We start from the raw sequence: 23,100 nt of genomic DNA, 5'->3' as shown, positions 1-23,100 counted from the left end.
CCTGATGACCAGTCTATAACTGACAGATTTTCAATTCATTATCGTATAAGACAAATCCTTCCTAGGAATAAGCTGTATAAGCAAATGCCAGCATTTCTGGTTGATTATTTAATGATTAACAGATTATCAAAATAGTTGCAGAGAAAAGACCGTAACACACCATGCATTAGTCCATCTATCAATACTTGATGAATTCCCCACCCTGTGTGTGGCGTTCTACTTAATGACATTTATAATATTTCTGAATGTTTTTATTAATGTGTGTGTGTGTGATGACTGCTCATGTGATGGAAATATCTTCTTGTATGTCTCCTTGAATAACAGAAACAGAAACTACAATGCCCATGTTCATGGTCAAGAAGGAACAGATGAGAAACACACAGTGCAATGCAACCACAGTAAGCCATTCAGTTTTTAAAACTTTTTTATTGTTTTTAAATTTTTTTGCTCATTTTTTAAATTATTTATATTATCTACAAAGTAAAAGTTTTAACTTAAAAGTTACATAAGGGTCAGGTGAGACGTGGGATCTGATCACCTCAGCCATTATAATTTCATAAATAACATTTCTCCTGTCCTCTTGGCTGCCAAAATGTGTTTATTTCACAGGAAGCTTCTTGTCATGTTTCATTTTTAGTTTGGTTAGAAACCTGTCATGTACTCTGGAAACAAACGCAGCACAAAGCAGCAGCAATAAACAGTAAGATTAATACTGTCTAAAAGTTGGAAGATTTTTTTTCCCGTAACAAGGTGCAGACAAAATACAAGTTCCAGTTGAATTTTCTGCTTCACTCTCACTGATTAGTTACTCTCATTCTCTCTTTCATGTCTTACTTGGCAAGCTGACTCAAGTTGCAATTTAGGACCCCTGAAAGTGTGTGTGTGTGTGTGTGTGTGTGTGTGTGTGTGTGTGTGTGTGTGTGTGTGTGTGTGTGTGTGTGTCTGGGCATTTTATTTGTGTGTGTATGTGTCTGTGATATCTGCATGTGTACAGGGGCTGAATTGGAGCAGTCTTGTCCGTTAAAAATCTCTAGCTTGTTAAAACATGTCACTGCAACAACCTGTTAACATTCTCTTATTGCCTAGTCTGGGAGGGAGGGAGGGGAGGGGAGGGGAGGGAAGGAAGAGAAAAGCTGATGTGAAGCATGTCTGGTGAGGATGAGGAAAGAGAGGAGAGGGAGGGCTCTCATTCTCTTCATCGCCTGGTTATGAAGGCTCTGGTTGAGAAGCGCGACGCAGAGCGGGTCCCTCAGCTCACTGGCGCCCTCTATCTACAGCTGCTGCTGATGATGAGGCTGCACTGCAGAGACGAGACAAAATGGGGGAAATGTAAAGTTCATGGATTTTAGGATTGTCCACAGTTATACAATAAAAAGTACATTAAAAGTAAAAGGTTGGGTGATGTGATCAAAACAGTAAAATTTTTTTTTTTTTTTTTTTTCCAAGCACAAAGTTCTTTAAAATTTTTTCATGTGGGTTAATCAGTAGTCATAGTCATTGTGAATGTCAATGTGAATTAAACATGCTTTCTCCTGATCATACATACAGAGATTTCTTCCTAATGTGCCTTCAGTGTAAAAGCTGACAATATCCAGTCTTCGTTCTGTGCAAAATACATACCCAAAGTTTATCTTAAGATAATATATGACTTCAGCAGTCTGACATAGACAAATATCTTCCAATGTTAGTCTTTTTAGTATACAATCCTCTTTTTTATTGCCAAAACACTGGAGAAACAAAGAGGGAATCTGTCTCTTAATTGATTTTTATGTTTTGCAATGCAAAAAGGATAAGTCATGACGGAAAACTTGCAAGGCTATTATCATTAAACATACCCTGAGAAAATACAGGTTATCCTTGGCAGCTATATCTGCTTTAAAATTAATTTCTGCACCAACAGCACAGAAACTTAGTTACTTATTCATCTACTCCCAGTTTCTTGACAAAACATCAGCCTAATATTACAGTACAGCTGATTAGCTAGCATTAGCGACTTTGGGTCGGAAGAAACTTAAAAAGGAGAATCCACCCACAGTTTGGTCGTCTGCCATGGCTTCACCTCTTGATAATATTTTGTTGAGAAATAGTGCCTGAATAATTTAGTCTTTTTTCAGTCTGTTTCTCTGGTAGATGTGATTGTTAGATATCAGACAGCCAGACCCAGCAAGCCATCTGGAGTCATGACAGACCCGGAAACTGCGGCAGATCAGCGTAGACTACAACTATACTTGGTACAATTCATGCAACTGTCTTAGGACAACTAACGTAGGCACTTATCATCTACAAATGTAAATGTGTGCACACTGTATAACCCATAAAAGGTTACTCATTTAGATGCCTAAATGTACACATACTTGAAACAATATGGTACATTGAAACAGTATTTATGTAGATCTCCTTACTTCAGAGGGAAAAAAAATATACAACATATATGTTCCTGACTCCACTCCGCAGGAGTGTGCTAGTTAATAAAATAAACATACCTTGTGGATGTGCCAGGTAGGAGAAATGTGTGGTGGAGGAAACAGGGATGGGGTTGAGGGCAGTCTGGGGCATGGGTGGCTGTGGACCCCCTGGAGGACCCTGGGTAGCCATCAGCATCATCGGGGGGTGGGTGGGTGCCGGGTGGTGAGACGGTACTATACCAGACTGCATATGGGCCTAGGTGTGAGTGAAAGTGTGTGTGTGTGTGTATGTATGTGTGTGTGTGTGTGTGTGTGTGTGTGTGTGTGTGTGTGTGTGTGACAGCAAGTGCAAAGGTGTAATAGAAAGTGAGAATGACAGTGAGAGACAAACAGATGGACAAGAGACAAGTTCATTAAAGAGATGAAAAGGATGGACATCAGTGCCACAACAGCCACAGCTCCTGCCTGTGTGTTACCGACAGGTGTCACATGAAAAGATAAATCTGTGCTTATGAAACAGCGGAGGATGGATGGAATAAAGCATAAAGCACTAGATCCCTCCAGCAAACACAATGATTAATAATCTCTCTTCAAACTAACTGTGGCTCAAACTCTATCATTCCATCAAGCTCTTAAATATAGTAAAAGCAACTCCATTTCTGCTGATTTTTAACCACTGAGAAAACGATGCCGTCAAGAGACTTTCATACAGCAGGTGATGACACAAATGTACAGTGAGTGCTGAGTTTAGTGCTGGTCTGGCAAGCATTTTTGTGCAGCGTTTCTGACTATAGTGTGAGCTGCATGATACAGCCGGTGAGCGCAGATTTGGATATAAAGGGTCTCTGTACAGGTGTGAAAGTGCTACACCTGGCAACATCACAACAAGTCTCCGGGTGTCTGCACACGGTCACTCCGTGCGGCTGTTTGTCAAGAAATAGTCATACCACTTAACTCAAGCTCCATATTTTACACACAGACACAGGGATTGATCAACTTTCTCATCTGACTCTCTAAACAAAGCAAATAAGTTTCCATTCCAAGATGGTGACCTATTTTTATAAACAAAGAAAAAAGGGCCAAACCTCCATGGGTACCCCAAAAAGTTATCACTGCAGAATTTCTATTTTGCTACATGGAATTATCATGGCTGGACTGCTCTTTTGATCAGTGAAAAAGGTTTGTTTTTCCTCTGTATCTTGTAGTGTGCCAACTAAAACTGATATAAACAACTAGGCCAAAGTGAGAGGCACATTCTAATATAAACCTGGACACACTGCCAAAAAACATCCATTGCACTTGCAGCTTATCAACACCCAAGTATGACCCATTCATAAACTCAAACACCTGCTGGAACTGATCCCAGATTTCCTCACTACCACATACAGGAAACACTGCCAATCTGATTACTTTGCTGGAGCTATTGTGGTTGTTGTCCAGCAGGCTGATAGCAGGTTGTGACCTACCTGCTGCACGTGTGCCATGTGGTTGGGGTTGTAGCCGTGCTGCACCTGCTGCGGGTGGATATAGACAGTCTGCTGGGCAGAGGGGAACGATGCCTGGGGAGACTGAGGGTTGGGCCCCGGGGTCATGGAGGGGGGCGTGGGCGCCAAGGCTGAGTACATCTGCTGCTGTGGGGGCTGGTTAGCCAGGTGGAGGGCCTGGGCTGCTGCTGCCGCTACCACACACAAAAACACAACACGTGACTATAGTTGTTCATTTGAAAATGTCCAGCTCCAAAGTTACAGCGTCCAACCTTAACATACTGACCTGCTGCTGCCTGCGGGTGCTGTGGGTGCTGGACTGGGCTGGCAGCTGGATGGCTAGGAGGACCTCCATGTTGTGGGGGACCACCCTGCTGGGCTTGGCCTGTAGGCGTGGCAGAGGGCTGGGGGTGCTGTGGATGAGGGTGCAAGGTGGCGCTGGGGTGGGGGTACTGCTGAGGCATCGGCCCTGGAGACACTGTGAGAAAGTTTGTAAGAATAAAAGTATTAAAATAGTACACATAACACTGCCTGCACATCCTAGCTGCTCATTGCATACTTATATGAACATGCACAAGTGGTGGGCTGACATACCATACATGGTGTGTGTCTGCTCTGGGTACTGTGTAGTTGAGGAAGAGACGAGGCTGGGTTGTCCGTGCGTAGGAGGTGCCATCATCCTGGCGCTCCCCTGCATTACTGGACTGAACACATGCTGCGGCTGAAGGACACACAGAGACGACATTAGAGCCTGTGTTTGTGTAACCCCTTTTTTGTACCAACATCATGTAGTATCAAGCATCAAAAAAAAGGCCAACTGAGGAACCACATCCAACCGCAAAGAGTTAAACTAAATAAAAAGAAAAATCTAATTTTGAAAAAAAAAAAACACTCCGGCCTCTAAAAACTCTCTCTTCATTTCGTTCTCTCCATAACAATTGTAGCAAATCACAAATTATAAACCATGTTTTCCTGTTTTTCATTGTTAGGAGCTACAGCTCAGTGCAGGTGCCACTGATTGTTACCATGGTAACATTGGTCTTAGGCCTGAGTTAGCCTGGGGGTAAGATGTCTCATTTTTTTGCCTTAAAATGTTTTGCCTTATATTATTATTATTATTATTATTATTATTAGTCTTTATTTTTGTGAAACAGTCTTACTTGCATTACACTAATCTATGAACAAAATTAAGACTGGACCAAAACTACAGACCAGTCAGATTTCTTTGTGAAACCGCCCCCTGTTTGATGTGTTATTTCCTGGTTTAAATTTGAAATGTTGCCAATTTTAGTCAGTTTGTTATTAAGTCAATGTTCGTGTGTGGCCATTCATGTTGAAACAAATTAGAAGTTTGGCTTTTTTGTTAAATAAAAACAAGGTTTTGTAGGGAAAAAAGCTTACATTTTTAAAACTATCATTTTCAAACTGCAACCAAACGTCAGGTATTGTTCTGTCAATAACAATGTTCATTTCTAATGATACTTAAAATAAAAAACACTAATCCTTTTAGTTTAAATTTGAGCCTTGAGTAGGTTTTGTTCAAAAAATAGCTTGAGCTTGATTTTTTTGTGCTTTAAGTAACTGCAGTGAAATTAGTACCTAATGAAGTTAGTCTTGTGTCTCCTTCTCCCTTCCTTACTCATTATCTCAAGCCATTTTTTAGATGAAATTGTGTTGTCAGTTTTATTAATTAACCCTAATAAAACTCAATGAAATACCCATTTCTTATCAATGTGGTCATTATGTTACCCTTAAACACCCTGAAGCCAACCTCCTCACTTCCTCTGTTTTCCTGCAGTTGTTGTATCACAGCCTGTTTGCAAACAGGTAACAACACTTCAGGTGTTAAGAGGCAGGAGCCTGCAGTCAACTCCACAAATAAGAAGTGCTGAAACACATGGCATCATGCCGGCTGCCTGTCAAGCTGCTGGACCGCAGGCATCGGACAGACAAATGGCTGACTAGTGAACAGCTGGGAGAGATGAGGACTGCCAGCACTACTGATGTTACCAGAGTAACTGGAATAGTTACATATGGTTTTTAATAGAGGAGTCGGCTGGGTTGAGCATTGCTGAATGTTGCTGATGTTCTGATACTTTTAGTGAGTAAATCTTACCTGTGACTGGTAGTGAGGCATCTGCTGGACCAGCGGCTGACTGGTGAACTGCTGCGGGCTGCAGGTGAAGTACTGGGTAGAGTAGGCGGGGCTTGGTGCTACAATAGGTGGTCCTGCTGCCGTCGCTGGGTGCATCATGGTGGGCGTGCCTGGTGGGTGGTGCTGGTCTGACCTCTGCTGGGTCATGTTGGGTACTGGAGATTCATGTTAGAGATTATGTTAACATCTCGTAAATCTGAACTAAACAGTATCACGGAGGAGTGAGAAAAACTACTGCTACTTTGGAAAGAAGCAGATTTTTGACTGAATTGGCCCTAATAAAAACCAACCTCCCTTTTCCAAGAAACACTTGATCAGATTTGTCCAGATGGGAAAGTCCGTTCACTATTGTAAGAGAAAAAGCTTCTGTAATGAGAAATGCTTCTAAGTGATGCTTGTTATCAATACAACATTCATATAGCTAATCCAAGTGAAGTGAATGCTGTGTATCCATAAAGATCTAGGTTGTGAATAAATAAAGATCCATGAATGTAATGAATCTTAATATCTAGAAAAAATAGTGGGGCCAATACAGTAATTTTTCCCAAACAGATGTATTTAGTAAGCTTCAGTGAGAGACAGAGAAAGAGAGAGAGAGGGAGAGAGAGAGAAACAAGTGGGAGGGAAATGAGAGAAAGTGGTTATTCTCACCTTTACCTGGTCTGTAGGGTTTAGACTGGCTGACCGTCATATGAGGCATCTGAACCTGGTACATAGCTGGAGACTAGAGGGAGGAGGGGAATGAGAATTGAAAATAAAGAACATAGGTTTATACTCAATCTTCTCAGGGGAATTCAGCATTATGTCTACAAGAATGAAAACCAGCCATCGACTAAGAACAGTTGAAATTGTGCTGTTTGTGTGGGACTACTACCTGTCTGTGGGGCTGGACACAAACTATTCAGATTTAAACTGTTGCTTAGTAGTTAACATATAAAAAACTTTTTTAAAACACATATGTGCATGTGAGATTGTGGGAATTATCTCTTACCTGGGGCCACATGCATTTTCTATACCTGTCTATCATTGGGTGTTTTACAACTTATAAGTATAACCCAAGCGCTGCCCGTCATCCTCCGATCTTTCATATTGTATACCATGCATTTCTATCACAAACAGTACTGCAGCAAAAACAAAGAGGCTTAAACTCCTATTAGCTTACAGCATTTGTCTGGTAAACAGATGAAGCCAATAGAAATAAGATGAAGTTATAGATCCATCTGTGATGACATTTTAAATGAATTGCAATAAGAAGTTGGCAAACCAACATCTGATGGCATTAATTCAACAAGCAAGCAAAACATTTCAGTACTGATTGGGCTTTTAAAAAAAAACAAAAAAAAAACAAAAGGATTTAAAAAATAGAAATCTTCACAAACCTTCCATATTATGCTTTTCTAATGGAGCGAGAGAGAGAGGAGGAGGAGGGGGAGAAAAGGAAAAAAGAACCACTCTTTAGTTGTTCACCAAGGTATTTTTATCTTTTACACGTGTCTGATGTTGGATCACCAAGTTTTTCTTAAAGCAACACAGGCAAAAATATAGATTTACAACTAAAAATATAATAGCTTTCATCAAAAAATACGCAAAAAAACTCTCAATAAGTGCTATGAAAGTGATTAAAAATAGTATTTTGTCATCATATTGTATAACAATTTCATATACTTCTTCTTTTCTTTAAACATTTCCAAGCTTGTTTAACATTTTTCAAATAATTCAGCAAAAATAATTTAGACAAATAACAATGTCTGGAAGATGACAGAGGAGAGAAAAGTGATGATGAAGGATGCACATGTTCTGTACATTGGTGTATAAAGAAAACAATATTACAAAAATTGCGAGATGAGCCTTCCTAAAAATAAAGGACGGAAATAAATAAGGAGAAAATAATGATGACATGCCTTAGAGATTAATCAAGGACAGAAAAGGGAAGAAAGATAACAAATGGGGACAAACGTAAGCAAACATGTTGGCAGATCTCAAGGTGATGGTTGTTAGTCAGGGATTTGTTTTAATGAACTTTGCATTTCATACTAATTCAATGTGATACTCGGGGTGATCTGCACTGACTAGAAACAAGTACATCTGTCTCCACACTCAACATTTCAGCATGCAGCTGTGTGTCTCACCTGCACTCCAGGGCTGACTGGTGTGAGGGGATACATCTGGGGGAAGCAGACTGTCTGACTGTAAACAGCCGGGGGCTGCTGGACCACGATGGAGGGGCTGGGCTGACCCTGAGGTCGGGGGGGTGTTGGGGTGTTGGCTGGTTTGGGCTGATAAAGTATACAAAGAGACAGACACGGCAAGAGACATAAAAAAATAAGTGGATAATCAATCTCAGTTTGTGGTATTCAAAATGTGCATTCTGGCAGCATCATGGCATACTGACCTGTGTATTGAACCTGGGTTTGAACTCGTTGGCATTTGGGTTCAAGGTTGATTTTCTCACTTGACTGCAGAACGAGAACCAACAGTGAAGAAGTTAACATCAACAATAAGTACTTTTTTTTTATTGTTAACAAGCATTGCTAAAACAGGTATATATAATGTATTAGGTAGAGGCCATTTTCTGCAGTGGATGGATACACATGTGATGCTCTAGTTAGTATTTCTGGCAACAGAATGTGTATATGGGATTAAACAAACTACAATGCTCATGTCCACAGTGATGAAGGAACATGTAACCCAGTGCAAAGGTGTAGCACAATAATGTCCATGGCACAGACCAATAAAATATCAGGCTTTGACTACACAGAAAATACTTGTTAGGATCAAATCTGTGTTGATTTTGGTCTTTTCATTGGATTTGCTGATAATAGGAGAAATAGAGAGTATCACCAGACTGTACAGTTTCCCTTCTAAACCATACTGTCCATTCCACTCACTCTTGTACAGCCTCCTTTTTCTCCTCTTTCTCTTCATGCTTGGGTCCACTGAATGTGGATGTCGTCTGAACTCCCTGCGATGTCACATCCAGCCCTGCCCTCTTTTGGTCCGGGGCTGAGGGAGACGGGGACAGTGCAGCAGGGCTGCCAGGCTTACTGGTGTTTGTGGTGGTAGTGGATGGAGCAGGGGCACCACCGGGGGTGCCAGCAGCAATCCCTACAACACCCTCTTCAGTGCCCTCTCGCCCCACTGTGGAGGCTTTGTCCAGGGGAAGGTCTTTAGGCTTGTCTGCTTGATCTCTGGGTGGCTTGGTCATCATCTGGTCAAAGGCAGGGTCTGGGTTTGAACTAGACTGCAACTGGAGGAGGGAAAAGTTAGAGGAGGCAGACATAAGTTCTAGTGCAGGCTCATTAACATAAGGTTAGTTATGTCAGAATTTCAGCATTTCTATACCATATGAACAAAAGACATACTCACCCTAAAATCTACACTAAATTTCTTTAAATTATCTATTTGTTTTCTGTGGTCTGGTGCCATAGAAGGGGGTCCTATGAGTGAGTAGAGAAAGAAAGACGTGACTTGCAGGTTTCGCTCGTTACGAAAAAATTATATTACGTCAGCTAAACAAATAAAAACAGGTGTCTCAGCACATGGTCTCCTCGTCACAATGTTTTTGATAAAGCCCCACAGTACTCAAATGTCTGAAACAGTGTTTTCTGAAGCACATACTGCACCACTCCAGTGTTTACTGTACCTTTACAGACTGGTCTGGTGATACTAGGTGAGCTGTCCAAAGGCTTGATGTTCTCCTTGTTTGCCGTGGGGGATGTTTGTCTTGTCTCCTGAACACGACACTCTTTTGCTATAAAGAACAGACAAAAGAAATGCACGTTTACATCCAGCATAAAAGCAGAGCGAGCGTTTGTGAACAGTGCTTCTGACAGTGACAGAACCTGCAACTCTCAGTGAAAGTGGGGGTTCACTTTAAGCTTACCATCTCCTGATGGAGAGGCAACCATGTTGGGAGCAGGGCTAGCAGCAGTAGGAGAGGAAACTGATGTTGGTGTAGCAGCAGTTTCCACAGGAGCTGTTCCTGTCTGGGGTGACGGGAGGGAGGAGGAGCCAGGGGACGCCCCACCCATATTATTCTGTCGTGGGGAGCGAGGTCTGTGAGCTGAGGAGGGGAACAAGACATAACTTTGCTGTAAGTTAAACCATCTTGATTTCCTGGCCAACATTAGACAACATTACTCAAATGATTACTGTAGCATAAGGTGCTTTTTTAATAATTCTATGATGAAATGAGTGAAGTTCCCTTCAAACAGGTCATCCAGTGATGCTTAACCATATATCCTATCTTCTTTGCAGATACGTTCCATTGCGAGATATCTGTGCTCTTCTTGTGTTCATATGTTGGAAATGTATTACAATAAAAACACACTAAGAGTAAAGAAACACAAAAGAAAAAAGGAAAGAACTATTCTACCTCCGCTAACCACTGAGGACCATGTGCCTCCAGAGGAGTTGCTCCTAGTTGGGGGAGTCACTGGTACCTCCCCAGGGGCATTGTGGGAAATTAAGTCCACTCCTGGAGGGACTCCAGTGGTCCGGCTGGGTGGCACTCTGTGAGCACGAGGCGTCCGCTGGGATTTTGGAGACATCCTGGGTGGACCTGGAGATGAAGACAGAATTCCATAAACAGACAGTGGAGGTGAAGTAAACACACTGAACAGCTTGTGTTTCCAACCATCCTGCTGTGGTTTCTCTTTGAAGCCCATTTCCGTCTCTCAAAAGCTTTTCGAAACCCAAAAATCTGCACCAACTACATCTTAATCTAATGTTTAAATATCACATCATACAGTGGTGTTATTTGGTGACATGCATGTTAGTGGAGAAACTGCAAATGGTCCTGTAAAGTGATCACACCACACTTTTCAAACCACGACCGAGTGAAGTGAGAGATGAGAAACAGGAAAACAGAGTAGAGCAGGTGAGGTGAGAACCCATTTTTTAAAGACTACACTGTTTAGCAGAGTTTGTGCATTTACATGAGCGGTGTCTGTCCCGCAGGCAGCAGCCCAGTGCAAAATCTTTAGCTAAACACTAGCCGAATATTTTGCCATATCACTGTATAAACATTTGAAAATAATAAAAAATGATCCATAGGTACTTGGGCAGTGGCAGATATTTTAGCTCAGTACTCCAGGTCATTGGATTTTACATGAAACAAGGACTAAGAGGATATAGGCTTGCTTACTGTTTTAAGCGTGTTTGAGGGTGAACATAGCAGGACACAACTCTGGTGGCACAACTCTTGCTAGACAGAAAGCATAGCACACTGTGATGCACCCACATGCCAAGGTGAAACTGCCTGATGCACTGACAAAGGATCAGCTTTGTGGCTTTCTAAATCCTCACAATTTCCATTTGTGTGGAAATTGCAAATCTGACCCCAAATCAGTCTGAATAGCCAACTTCACCTATTTGTGTTGTTCCACACTAGACCTGGGCAAATTTATTTTTGAAAGTAGCTCCCATATTAAACTTTTAATAAACTTCAAACAGCTTTCAAAACGACTGGGAATATCAGTTCCATATTGAGCTCAATCCATCCACCTTCAACTCAAACTTTTGCCCAGGTCAACTCCACACTGATGTGGGTACCTTCTGAAGACATGCGTTTGGGCAGAGTGGAGGCTGGCGACGTGGGCCCATGGTGGGAAAAGGAGGATGAGGAGGAGGGATAGGAGGGGTGGGATGAATGAGAGGGAGGCCTGGAAGGTCGAGAGGGGGGTCTGGAGGGTGGCCGGGTGGGCGTGGTTGCCCGAGGAGGCAGGGAGGAGGGGCCAGACTGGTAACGAGAGGGGGGGCGGGAGGAAGGAGACGGACAGGGTGAGGGCCAATGGGATGAACCTAAGAGAGGGAAGGACAAATGATCATGGATGACAAAGAACAGATGATAACCAGCTAAAGTGAGGAAATAAAGGTACAGCAGGAATAAAAAGAAGGGGGAGATTAATAAATATGAGAAAGCATGGCAAGGCAGGAATACAATGATTTAATTGAAATCAGTAAAAGTATGATATATGCATAAAAATAATTAACCGCAACAATAGACATGGACATCCTAGAGACTCTACACCAAAGTCACCAATGACGTTACGTCAGTTTAACAAGGGAGATAAAATGGGGGAAAAAAATCTTTTCCAGTCACAGTTGGGTCACTATACTGACCAACTCACTCATCATACAATACACCTCTGTACGTTTTAGAGGCAAGTAACACCATGAGTTTGTGTGGGATGTATTAAAATGTACCTCCGTTCACCACCCTCTGGTCAGCACCGGAGCTGGGACTGTAGTCATGAGGTCCTGGTCGAGGAGTTGAGGGCCCAGCTGAGCTCTGAGTCAGACGAGGTGAATTCTGGCGTCCCGGCCCCCATGACATCGCCTCCCTGTTCCTCTGACCTGGAGGAATGTACTTATTCTCTCTGCACATATACACATGTACACATGTACACGTGTACACATGTACACATGTACACGTGTACACATGTACACATGTACACACACACACACACACACACACACACACACACACACACACACAGAAAATAGAGGCAGATGGTTTAGTTAAATATATACAAGGCAATATCAAGATAACAAAGGGGAGGAATTAATTCTACACTCTGTTACATTCAACTAAGTACTTTTCATCAGCCAAAATGAGCACGTTTTCTTTAATTACTGAGGAAGTATTTGTTCTGAGAACAGCTGCTGTCTACTTACTGAATTAGCTGGAAATACTTTGTCTCCCTTTAAGGCTCGGATATGCTTCTCTTGCCTGTGCCTGGGTTCTTCCACTAGAGGCCCACTTTGTCTCCAAGCATTATTCATATATGGTATATTTAGTCTATGTCATCTAATCCTTGTGCTTTCATGGTTACATGCTCAAAGTCCTATAAAAAATCATCCTGATCTGTGATGTATGACATGCTACTATAAAGAAAATTGAAATAAATATAGTATACATCATGATGGCATATAGATCATTTCCTGGTCTTTATAAAATAACAGGCACTGGAAATGAAGAATGTAGAGTGAGCATTCAAGTGTGTGCAATGCACCTCTTTGAAGATCTTTCATCAGCCCTCCCAGATGATAAATTCTCTGATGATGTTTATAATCGGTTTTACTGCATTAACATGTTCTAACTTGTTTGTAAAAGGGTGAAAGGAATAGTTCAATGAATCATTTACAACAACAAAATATGAATGATGTTCGTTCTGACAGACGTATAGGTGAGGAATTCTGCAAAAATTAACAATAAAGCTGCTGACTTTGTTCATTTCCAGGCAAGCTCCATGACTTTGCAATGTGCACATTTAATGATAATATTTACAAGTTTAAATTAAAATTTATAATGGAGTATGTAACTGTTGCAGTGTTGTGTTGTGCTGCTATGTTTTAAATGAGCTGGTATTGAAGCACACATCAAGAGCATTTACCAACAATGAGAATGAATGAAGTTTGATAGGCACATGCTGGTCATGAATGAAATTTGCCATTACATAATTACAAGCTATGCGCTGACACACACTTGCCAGCACAAGTAGTATGTATTGACCTAAAGTTTCTATGCTTTGTCTGGTCTCACCTGCTAAGTGTGTGAGTCTCCCTTTCCCCTCGCACCACAGCAGTATATTTCTCCTCCTCAGAGCGGTCATCATTCTCCAGGGCCACACGGGCCTTGTATGTAGCACTGGCCTCAATCTCCTCTGCCAGCTGGGCAGCACGCGCTTCCCTCTTGAGGAACTCCTCTGAGTTGTCCCGCTCCAGGGGGACCCTGGGAAACAAGCTCGGGTCAGATAAGTGCAGCAGGGTAATGGAAGGACTAGGAAAGGACTGATTTCAGGTTTTTACTTGTATCATGTGAAGTCAAACTAAAAAGAGTGAGACGGTATAGGTTAATGATCGGAGACATTAAAAATATTTCCAGAAAACACATTGTGTAATTTTAAATATACATGCTGTATTAAGAGTGCATAGAGAGTCACACATGAACAGAGAAACTTACGTATATGTGGACAGGCTGCTGTCATATGTAGACAAGACTCCATACTTCTCCTCATTGTACTTGAACATGTCATTAGGGTCCCACCCATTTGACTGATATGAACAGAGAGAGAAGGGCACAGAGAGAATTTCAGAAAAGGCCAATAGACAAATCATCAATGCTATGGATCACATGACACCTCTTTTTACTCTTTCTCTTTCACTGTCAAATTTACTAGTCATCACATGAAGGCCTGTGTGGATTCCATGCTTTCCGTGCAACATCAAATGTGTTTTCTTACCACATCTGTATCCAGAGACTCAAGGCTGTCAGAGTTGTGGGTCTCTCCTCCATCCCAGGGCTCTAGATCTTTCTCTTTATGCTCACCATTGATCCTACCACTCACCGCTGCATCTGTGAAGTTGTCTGCGACACACACAAAATACACATATTTATGTTCAGCGGATTGCAACACACAAGCACACACATCCAAAAACACACACACAGAGAAGCTCATGATGGTATACAGTCACAAGGCTGTACTTTCACTGTTTATGCAGGGAAGCGCTCATGCCTCAAGAGCTTCTGTCACAAGCTCTCACAGCAAAGGTCTTTATGGAGGTAGTGGTGGTTCACTAGACACACCCACTCACAACCAGACATGGGTCTAACTGGATTGGGATAAAATCCTTTCAAAGAAAATTTGAGCTATTGCTTGAGCTGGCCTTGGTAAAGCTAAAAAGGGTATAAAGGGTTCTGACAGTGTGAGCAAGAGGATGAAAACAGCCTAGTAAAGAAAGGGAAAAAAGTAGTCCTCAATCACTGTCTTAGCTTATGGAAGTATGTACTAATTAAATCAAAAAGTAATGTGCTACAATATTTTCAGATGGCTTTCATTAGAAATTAAATGCAAGTGTCTACAATGCCCACTTTTTCCCCACTTCATTTATTATGCATCACCATGGCACCATCTTGAAAGAAAACATTCAAATGTAAAAAAAGTCTGCTTGGGGCTGATGATAGTCCTTACTTTCAGGACAACTCACTATATTTAAGTAAACTCACTGAATAATTTGGTTGGCTCAACTAAAACCAGGGATAGGCATGCCCAATTATATTTGAAAGGAAATCTAATCTCATGTCAGCCCAAGTCTGTTCTCACATTCTCAGAGCTGGCATCAGTGGACTACGTGCATAAAGCATATCAGCCACCTGGAGTTACATAACTCAGTCATCCCAACTCATCCTACAATAATAATAAAGTGCATTTTAGCATTTCTAGCATGAAACAATTTCAGAAATACTAGCTTGGCACCACAGAGACAGTTGGGCAAACAGGCCTGTTTTATATTAGCAGAGGTGGTTGGTATGCTTCATGCACACTGTCCATCCAGGGAATCGTACATAAAATAAGGAACATTTAAAAATACATTTATGAGCATAGTGAGGGATAAGCAAACATGCATTTAGATTGCAGTCAATTATATGACCTCAAAGCACTTCAGGGCCAAACCAAATTAAAAATCCTGACATAACTTGATTTTTTATACAATGATCATAAAGCAAATTAAGGTGCTAATTGTCAACATGAGTTTTCAAGCTGTTGCTTTCAATGGAATCACGCTCAATGCTTTTCATTTCGCCTTTATCATCTAGCTCTGATTTTACCTGAGCTCTGGTCCAGTAAGATTTGAAATTAAGTGTTGTTTTGGAAAATAAAATAATGCTCTCAAACGTAAGTTAAAACAAGAATGATAACCATATCCTTCCTCTTCTAAGAGTCAATGCTGCAAGCGTGCCATTGCTGGCTGGTTATGCTATGCTTGGACCTAAACAATAATAAAATTAGTTAAGGCTATATTTAAAATTTATAAATATAACTTTAAATAACAGCTTCAAACAAAAATTACTGTTAAAAATAAATAAAATAAGAATTAGTACAAGTTTAAAACAAATAACCCAAGTATTAGTTTACTATAGTAAACATATAACACTATTAGCTGTTTATCTTTTACAGATCCACAGATTCCTCTTAAGTAACCATAAGGCCATACAAAATGTATACTGTCCAGGGAAATGGCCAGTGGAGGGCTTAAACTTTGAACCCTGCTGACCTTTTATTAAAAGCTTAACTAAACAGTGCTAGGCCAAGTAACAAGTGGCAACTCTTCCACCGAAAGCAACATCCTGTCTAAAGATAACAAAAGGATCTGGTGAAAAGATGGAGCAAGACTGACCGGCGTCAGATATTGGATTCTTATTTTTGGGTTATATTAAAAGAAATGATACTCAAATTCAATCACCAACTTAGATTTAAAAAACAGAAAAAGGTGGCGACAGATCAGGCCCAAGCCTAAGAGATTCACAATTTTTGATTATTATTAAGCTCATTAAAGTGTGTATGCCTGAGTGTGTACAGAGATGTGCGAGAGGAGAAAACAGCCATATATTACCTGTATCAGAGGAGACTAGACCATTGGAGAGGAGAGACACACACAGATGACAGACAGTCAGAAGATGGACTGACAGATAGCATGACTGACTGGCGATCACATCAACAGTTGACTTCCTACTCAACAATAAGGTGCAAGTTTTAAAAGGGAAATTCTGTTTCCTTTCTTTTCATAGTTTAAGTCATGCAATGTCTAGCAGTCTCCCCACATCCCTTTACTGGGGGCCAAGCAGCAAAGATGCATAGGCATCCATTGTGTTTCTATCTTTTCTCCTTTATCATCATCCTTAATATTCTTCTGCCATCAGACTCTATGGCATACCCTAGAGCTGTATGGTACAAGGTTGTGAAATTTGGCACATTGATTGGGGACACTCCCTTGATGCTTTTCACCAGGTTTCATGTCCATGCCTCAAATACTCTAGGGCCACCAATAGGTCAAATTTGGAGTTACATTCATGTAACTTTTGAATTGTATGCCCAATTTTCAAAGATGAAATACCATTTGATTGCTAGGATCAAGCTGAATTCAATGGCAACTCTGGCCTGCTGGGCTGCTTGGCCCCTACATCACTGCTTGCAGCTATGTTTCTAAACATCAGTTTTGATGATTTAGAGGTTTTACTTTTCAGCACAACATTGTAAAATTTCCAGTCAGTCCAGTCAGTGATTCAGAAAATCAACCCCCACCCCCACAGTCTTATCTTTCAAAGGAGGATTGTATGGGTCAAGATAAATAAGATGAAGAAGACTCATTCAGCCTTTATTGAGTGTCCTTGCTGTGCTGGACCAATCAACAGATCACATTAGTCTTCTATGGCTGACCAATCACAGCAGACACACAAGATTTAACTCATGGCAAACCCTCTGTGACATCAAGGTAGTGAATGCAGCATGAAAAAGATCAATACATTGTGTGCATGCACTGATGGGCATTCACTCACACGTCTTTATTTGTATATGTGTGTGTGTGTGTGTGTGTAATGAATACAAAGTGACAAACTCACCTAGTTACATTGTGTATTTTTCATGAGTTTTAGTGTGTAAACAAGTAGGTATATATAGACTGCCGTTTATGTACCTAGATAAAATCTGTCAACAGAAATGCCCTCAGTACCTTTCCTGGCGAAATTCAGGTCCACGTCTTTGAAGGTCACTACTACCACATCTGAGGCCTTGAAAATGATGCTCTCCACAATATCCTCTTTCCTGGGGCCTATGCTCGGCTCTGGGCTCTTCCTGTGGGCTGCATCCAACACCAAGTCACACTGAAGGAGAATGTTGGGTTAAATTGGATTAAAGGGAATCTGAACTATAGCAAAGCCTAAACTATCTACAGAAGAGATGAGGAAACATGGGACATAAATTCATCTTTTAAGTAAATCTATTAAACAAAAATGCCAAACATTCTTTGGTTCCAGCTTCTTATGAAGAATTTGCAGTTTTTCATCTATCTTATATCTTTGTGAATTGATTATTAGTTAGTCAGACAAAAAAAGCAATTTAAAGAGGTCACCTTGGGCTCCGAAGAACTGTGACTAGACTTCATTTCACACAATAAACAATAAATCAATTAATCAAAAATGATGATTAATGAATAAAGAAATGAACCCTGATAAGCAGAAGATGACCTAATCAATTAAATAATTTGGGTGTGTTTGACTGGGATGAAAACCTTGGCCCAGTATGGAACTTCAACATGCTTGCCTAAACCTGAGCTACAGGAAATCCATTCTCAGTTCTCTGGCTGCCATCATATATAAGCTCAGGTTTGACTGACATCAATTAATTGAGTTCTGTTCATTTAAAAGTATCCACGCCAGATGGAGGAGAATCTCTGTTGCAGTGGGAGCAGATAAGACTTTACTCCAAACAAGTTACAGTTCTACAACTTCTACAATACTATGGAGGAAAACTGAAAACACAAGTGCTGCAAACCAAACACTACATTGTTGACTTAAGAGAGGGGTGGTGAATACAGCTGTGCGAATTTTTCAAGATGTTTGACTGCTCAGCTTGCACACACTGTGGTAATGGAAGCCAAATGTGATGCTTTGTTTTGGTCTCAGAACAAAGCGGTGTGCTTGCCTGTGCAAATTCAATTTATTCTGCAGTATCATGCCAGCCTTACAACCTTATGAAAGTGGTGGGGGATAAAAAATGCCTAAATATCGACCCTGGTGTTTGATGTGAAAAACGGGATAATGCATGTCACTGGTATCTCATCAAGAAATGAAGTTAAAGCCAAGCTCTAGCAAATGAACTGTACAAAAACTTTTACCCTCTCTTGGGTTAAACTATTCATTTGTGCAAAATGAAATTTCCCCATAGGAGAAAGATTGGAGAATACTTCATCCTAAAAGGGAAGATGAAGGACCACAAACCTCTCCTCCATAAAAGGAAAGCTGGAAAGGGTGATCTTTGTCTAAGCCACCTCAGGGGTGAAGTTGATACTGAGCGCTGGAGGGCTCTTTCTTGCACAGTTAACCTTAATCATTTTACAGCTACTGAGGAAATTACATATAAGCACCTATAAAGAACATCACACTATGTGTGATCCTTACCTCTGGACCGTATGTCTTAAATACTCCTTCATAGACTGCTCCGTTCTTCACTTTCAGCTCACACTTGGTCCCCTATAAATAAATAGGCCTAGCATTATTCACTGTATGCATCACTCACTCATTTAACAAAATGTCAATGTCAATTAACACATTCAAAAAACAGGTTCAGAAACCCATCTGCTGCAAAAGAGATAAACTATTGATCAATTTCTGCTTTGTTTATGCAAGCAACTGTCTCTACAAATCACAACAGGCTTTGTTTATTGCAGCATAGACATTTTGAAGAAACAGCATGTGGTGAAAGACAGACTGCAGTACATACTGCTGTTACAAATTCATTTACAGTAAGTATGATTCACAAAGCTGTTTCAGTCTTTTGTAACTGCTCATTTCTCTGTTCATTATTTTTCATGCACAGAAGACAAAATTCAGAAGGAAATACTAGACATATCTGGAACATCATCTCAAAAACATAACAAGACTGACACACAGTGAACATACCACCACTGACGTCAAGACATGGACCATCCTCATATTTGCATATACACCATTGAAAATGACCTAAAGAAATTAAAAACAAGGTTAACTTCTGATGTTCTCCATTTGTAAAGAAAAATTGTGTTAATTAAGCTGTAGTGTATTGTACATTTGTTTCAATCATAGTGCATTACAATAAGAATATTCCATTCTGTTCAACTTAAAAACCAAATTGTATACCTTACAAAAACATGATACTGTATTCAAATGACAGCACAGAATGAACAAAAGCATTAATCCTGTGAGTGGGTTTTCAAAAAGCAACTTCCATTCTTTGATAAAATACAGCACTCAGGTATATCAAACTTCTGACGGTGCGACATAAAAGCTATTTTCAATAACTTATGAGAGTTAGCAGGCTACTTACTGCTGCAGGACCTTTACCACTGTGTCTTCCCCTGAAACAAAAAAATGGCATTGTCAAACTAGCCATCATCATTAGCACTTAACTGCATATTGAAACAAAGCGCTCTCTAACACAGGAAACTGTTCGAGTGAATGACAGAAATCTAAGGAGGTGATGATGTAAGTATCTAAGAGGGTACAAAACTGCTTGTGCACATGTTGGGGAAGGCCAAGAATCATCTTTAACATGAATTATCGAATTTAATCTACACTGAAGTGTCTTGCAAATGTAAATTCACCACATATTTGAATGCAATATGAATTCTGAAATTTCCCACAGATTCCATATTTTGTTGGTTAGAATGATGTGCAATGGGCTATCAGCCAAACACTAAGTAGCCTACATTTTTTCCAAGCATGTCCTAAAATGCACCTTGTTCAGCCCCTGGCACATGGCCAGACATTCACACTTGATTCAATGTAGGCAATGGCCACTTGCCCTACATTATATACGTTGTAGTAAATGAGTAATAGCTCATAGCTAATAAACTTGAAAACACTCAGATCCTCAATATTAACAGAAATCCGATCCAAGTAATTTCGAACTGACAAGCAGATTTCGTGTAATTGATTCTAGCTGGTTCAATCTAATTTTTTTTTTTTTTTTTTTTTACAATATCTTCGCACGGCCCTAATAGATGGAACCTACGCAATGAATGGACGTAGTGTCCTAGTGACCGGTGAATAGAAGCCTGACCAAATTTAAACCAACAAAATTCACAATACGCATGCAGCTCATGCACCGATAGTATGTGTTAGCTTTATCTTAGGACGACATGTACAGAAATGTCATGCTTCAAGGACACTATTTCATACGAGCAGCCACGGCAACGTCAAGGTTGAAAGCTCGTCGGTCTAAATTCCCCCTTCTCCTCCTCCTCATCCCCGTTTCCACACCCGCCCCTTTCTTTCGTGCGCCCACACGCTTTTTGTCAATTTCTTGGCAAACCCGTTGCAGCAATGTTGCGGTAACGCACCAAGCAACATGACAGTCAAATGAAAACACACACAGTTGTTTTATTAGGCTGAAAGGTAGCAAGGATGTGTCCCGTTAGCTGGCTGCTATAATACTGAATGAAGCAAGTGCACTGAATAACAAGCATGGGCTGTCAAACGGCTAATTAACGCTAGCTAAATTGACTCCAAGCAGATAGTAAACTGGTATCAGCAACTTAGCAAGGAGCTTCACTGCTACACACATGTGGAGAAAATATGTTTGTCCAACCAAACATGTCTCAATACATGATCAGACAACAAGTGATGTATTTTATTTAACGTGCAAGAGGAGGTAACGTTACGTCGAAGTTGCAACATTATTGGAGCAAGCATAAAGGCCTCGCTAGCTGAACTGCATAACGTTACGCTGGGTGACCAACACGTCGCAAGGCCCATATAACGTTCACAAACACGTACTGGTTTTGGACCGTTTAACGGGAATGTCATCTCTCAAAACTGCCACTGTTGGAAGCGACTGTGTCCAAGCACTGAGAACTGACCCCATAAGCTCCTCGGGGCTGTGTTTTTATATCGCTACGTTACCGTTTTAATTTGACAGACCTGCCCAGATTCTGTCTTCCACCGCCGCTTCCTCCGGCACCGGAGGCAGGGGCACCAGCGGCGTTGCCACCGCCGGGCTTGCTGCGATTTCCACCGGCCTTCATTGACATGGTGATCCCATAAAAGACAGCGTCTTAAAACGACCAGCTTCACACCGCAATTTCTTGACGACGAGACGGAGTGTAATTGTGTGACAGTTCGCTAACGTTAGCGATCCTAAGATCTTGCTAGCTGGCAGGCTAATGTCAACGTGCCTCTTGAAGAAGATGCTATGCTAAGAAGCTAGCTGGCTAGCAGTTGCTAGCTAAATTAGCAATCTGTACAATTCCTATTAAAACAGAAAAAAAATAATATTTAAAAAAGACAACACATGCCAATCACTCTTCCAAAACAAACATGGGTGTTACACCTCTTGTCAATTTGTTACGTAATCCTAACAAAAAATTAGATTATCTCAAAATAGGGTTTACAGCTATCTCGGGTTCTTTCCGTTGCTAACAGCGAAAAGACCAAAACAGTCTGAAAGGGGACAAAAAACAGCGGAGGGATATATGAGAGACGTAACGGCTCACAACATCTAACCAAAATTTCCTCATTGACTTATTTGACAACAATCAATCTGCCACAAAAAAACAAATATGTTCATATTTAATCTAGATCACCAGCAGAAACGTATAGATACTCATTTATTTAAAAAAGTATACCTATAAATGGCACTATTTTCAGGAAGTCCACGAAACCTCAATGGTATCCACGTGAGCCGGCGAACACACTAGCGCACAGACAGAAACACAATATTTACACACTGATTGTGTGTGCATGATGATTGATAGTAACTAAACTAACACATTATAAAACGACTGCTAACAATTAGCGGAATAAAGATGACATCAAATCTTCAGCTGGTGTTTCTTGAAGTAGTTCATGGTGGATTTTGAGGTATGCTTTGGATTATTGTCCTGTTGTGGAAGTTAGCTTCTTTTCACTTTCACTTTCTTGACTGACTGCAGGACATTTACATACAGAATTTGCTGATATTTAATGAGATCCATTCTTCTCTACCTCCTCTATCTGTGCAATGTCTCCTGTGCCACCGGCTGCCACATAACCCCAAAGAATAATATTTCCACTCCTATGCTTAACAACTGGGCTTAATACTAATTTTAGTAGGTTTCCCAAACTTTTGCATACAAATGTATTACACTCCTGATATGATTAATCTCAACATACGTCAATTTGTGCTGTCCTTTTTATACAGTATCTGTATTGTTGCATGTTTCTTTCTTTAAAGATGAAGTGGAAAATGACCACCCAAGAAATAGAATTAATAATATAATAAATGATTATTAATAGAAGATTAAATTAATATAGTTTTGACTACAAAACTTTTTATGACATATTAGGTTTCATTTTCCTTTTTCAAATTTCCATGACCAAATTTTAATTACATGTTCCATTAAAATTAGACCAGTAAGTCTAACTGAGGCCCCTATCAGCTGCAAACTTCATGAGGGGAAAATGTCCATATTTCAGATGCAAATTATAATTTTCCTTTTCATCCTAAACACATGATCTGTAGTACTTTATTGTCTGCAC

At 40.6% G+C, this 23,100-nt stretch overlaps 1 protein-coding gene across 11 annotated transcripts; it reads right to left on the bottom strand.

The window, feature by feature from the left end:
- Window positions 1–406: 406 nt before the first annotated feature.
- On the bottom strand, window positions 407–22,006 carry atxn2 (ataxin 2). Of its 11 annotated transcripts, XM_056377218.1 has the most exons (27): window positions 21,505–22,006; window positions 19,910–19,940; window positions 19,507–19,566; window positions 19,006–19,077; window positions 17,559–17,709; window positions 16,443–16,457; window positions 14,291–14,415; window positions 14,011–14,102; window positions 13,591–13,779; window positions 12,252–12,424; window positions 11,598–11,846; window positions 10,420–10,605; window positions 9,928–10,107; window positions 9,688–9,795; window positions 9,411–9,481; window positions 8,933–9,291; window positions 8,437–8,500; window positions 8,174–8,320; window positions 7,424–7,441; window positions 6,696–6,768; window positions 6,006–6,199; window positions 4,484–4,610; window positions 4,176–4,367; window positions 3,872–4,083; window positions 2,484–2,661; window positions 1,547–1,603; window positions 407–1,300 (listed from the first exon to the last, which is right to left on the bottom strand). In XM_056377218.1, exons 1-27 carry the CDS (start codon window positions 21,612–21,614, stop codon window positions 1,272–1,274), a joined length of 3,462 nt encoding a protein of 1,153 aa, XP_056233193.1. In that variant the 5' UTR covers window positions 21,615–22,006; the 3' UTR covers window positions 407–1,271. The 11 variants fall into 11 exon arrangements, with proteins under 11 accessions (XP_056233193.1, XP_056233187.1, XP_056233194.1 ...); XM_056377212.1 differs by having other exon boundaries at window positions 407–1,603; XM_056377219.1 differs by lacking the exon at window positions 1,547–1,603.
- Between the last annotated feature and the right edge of the window lie 1,094 nt (window positions 22,007–23,100).

This window comes from Seriola aureovittata, chromosome 5 (genome assembly GCF_021018895.1).
Source record: "Seriola aureovittata isolate HTS-2021-v1 ecotype China chromosome 5, ASM2101889v1, whole genome shotgun sequence".
In the NCBI taxonomy this organism is placed as follows: Eukaryota; Metazoa; Chordata; class Actinopteri; order Carangiformes; family Carangidae; genus Seriola; species Seriola aureovittata.
This window is presented reverse-complemented; position numbering and strand designations above follow the sequence as displayed.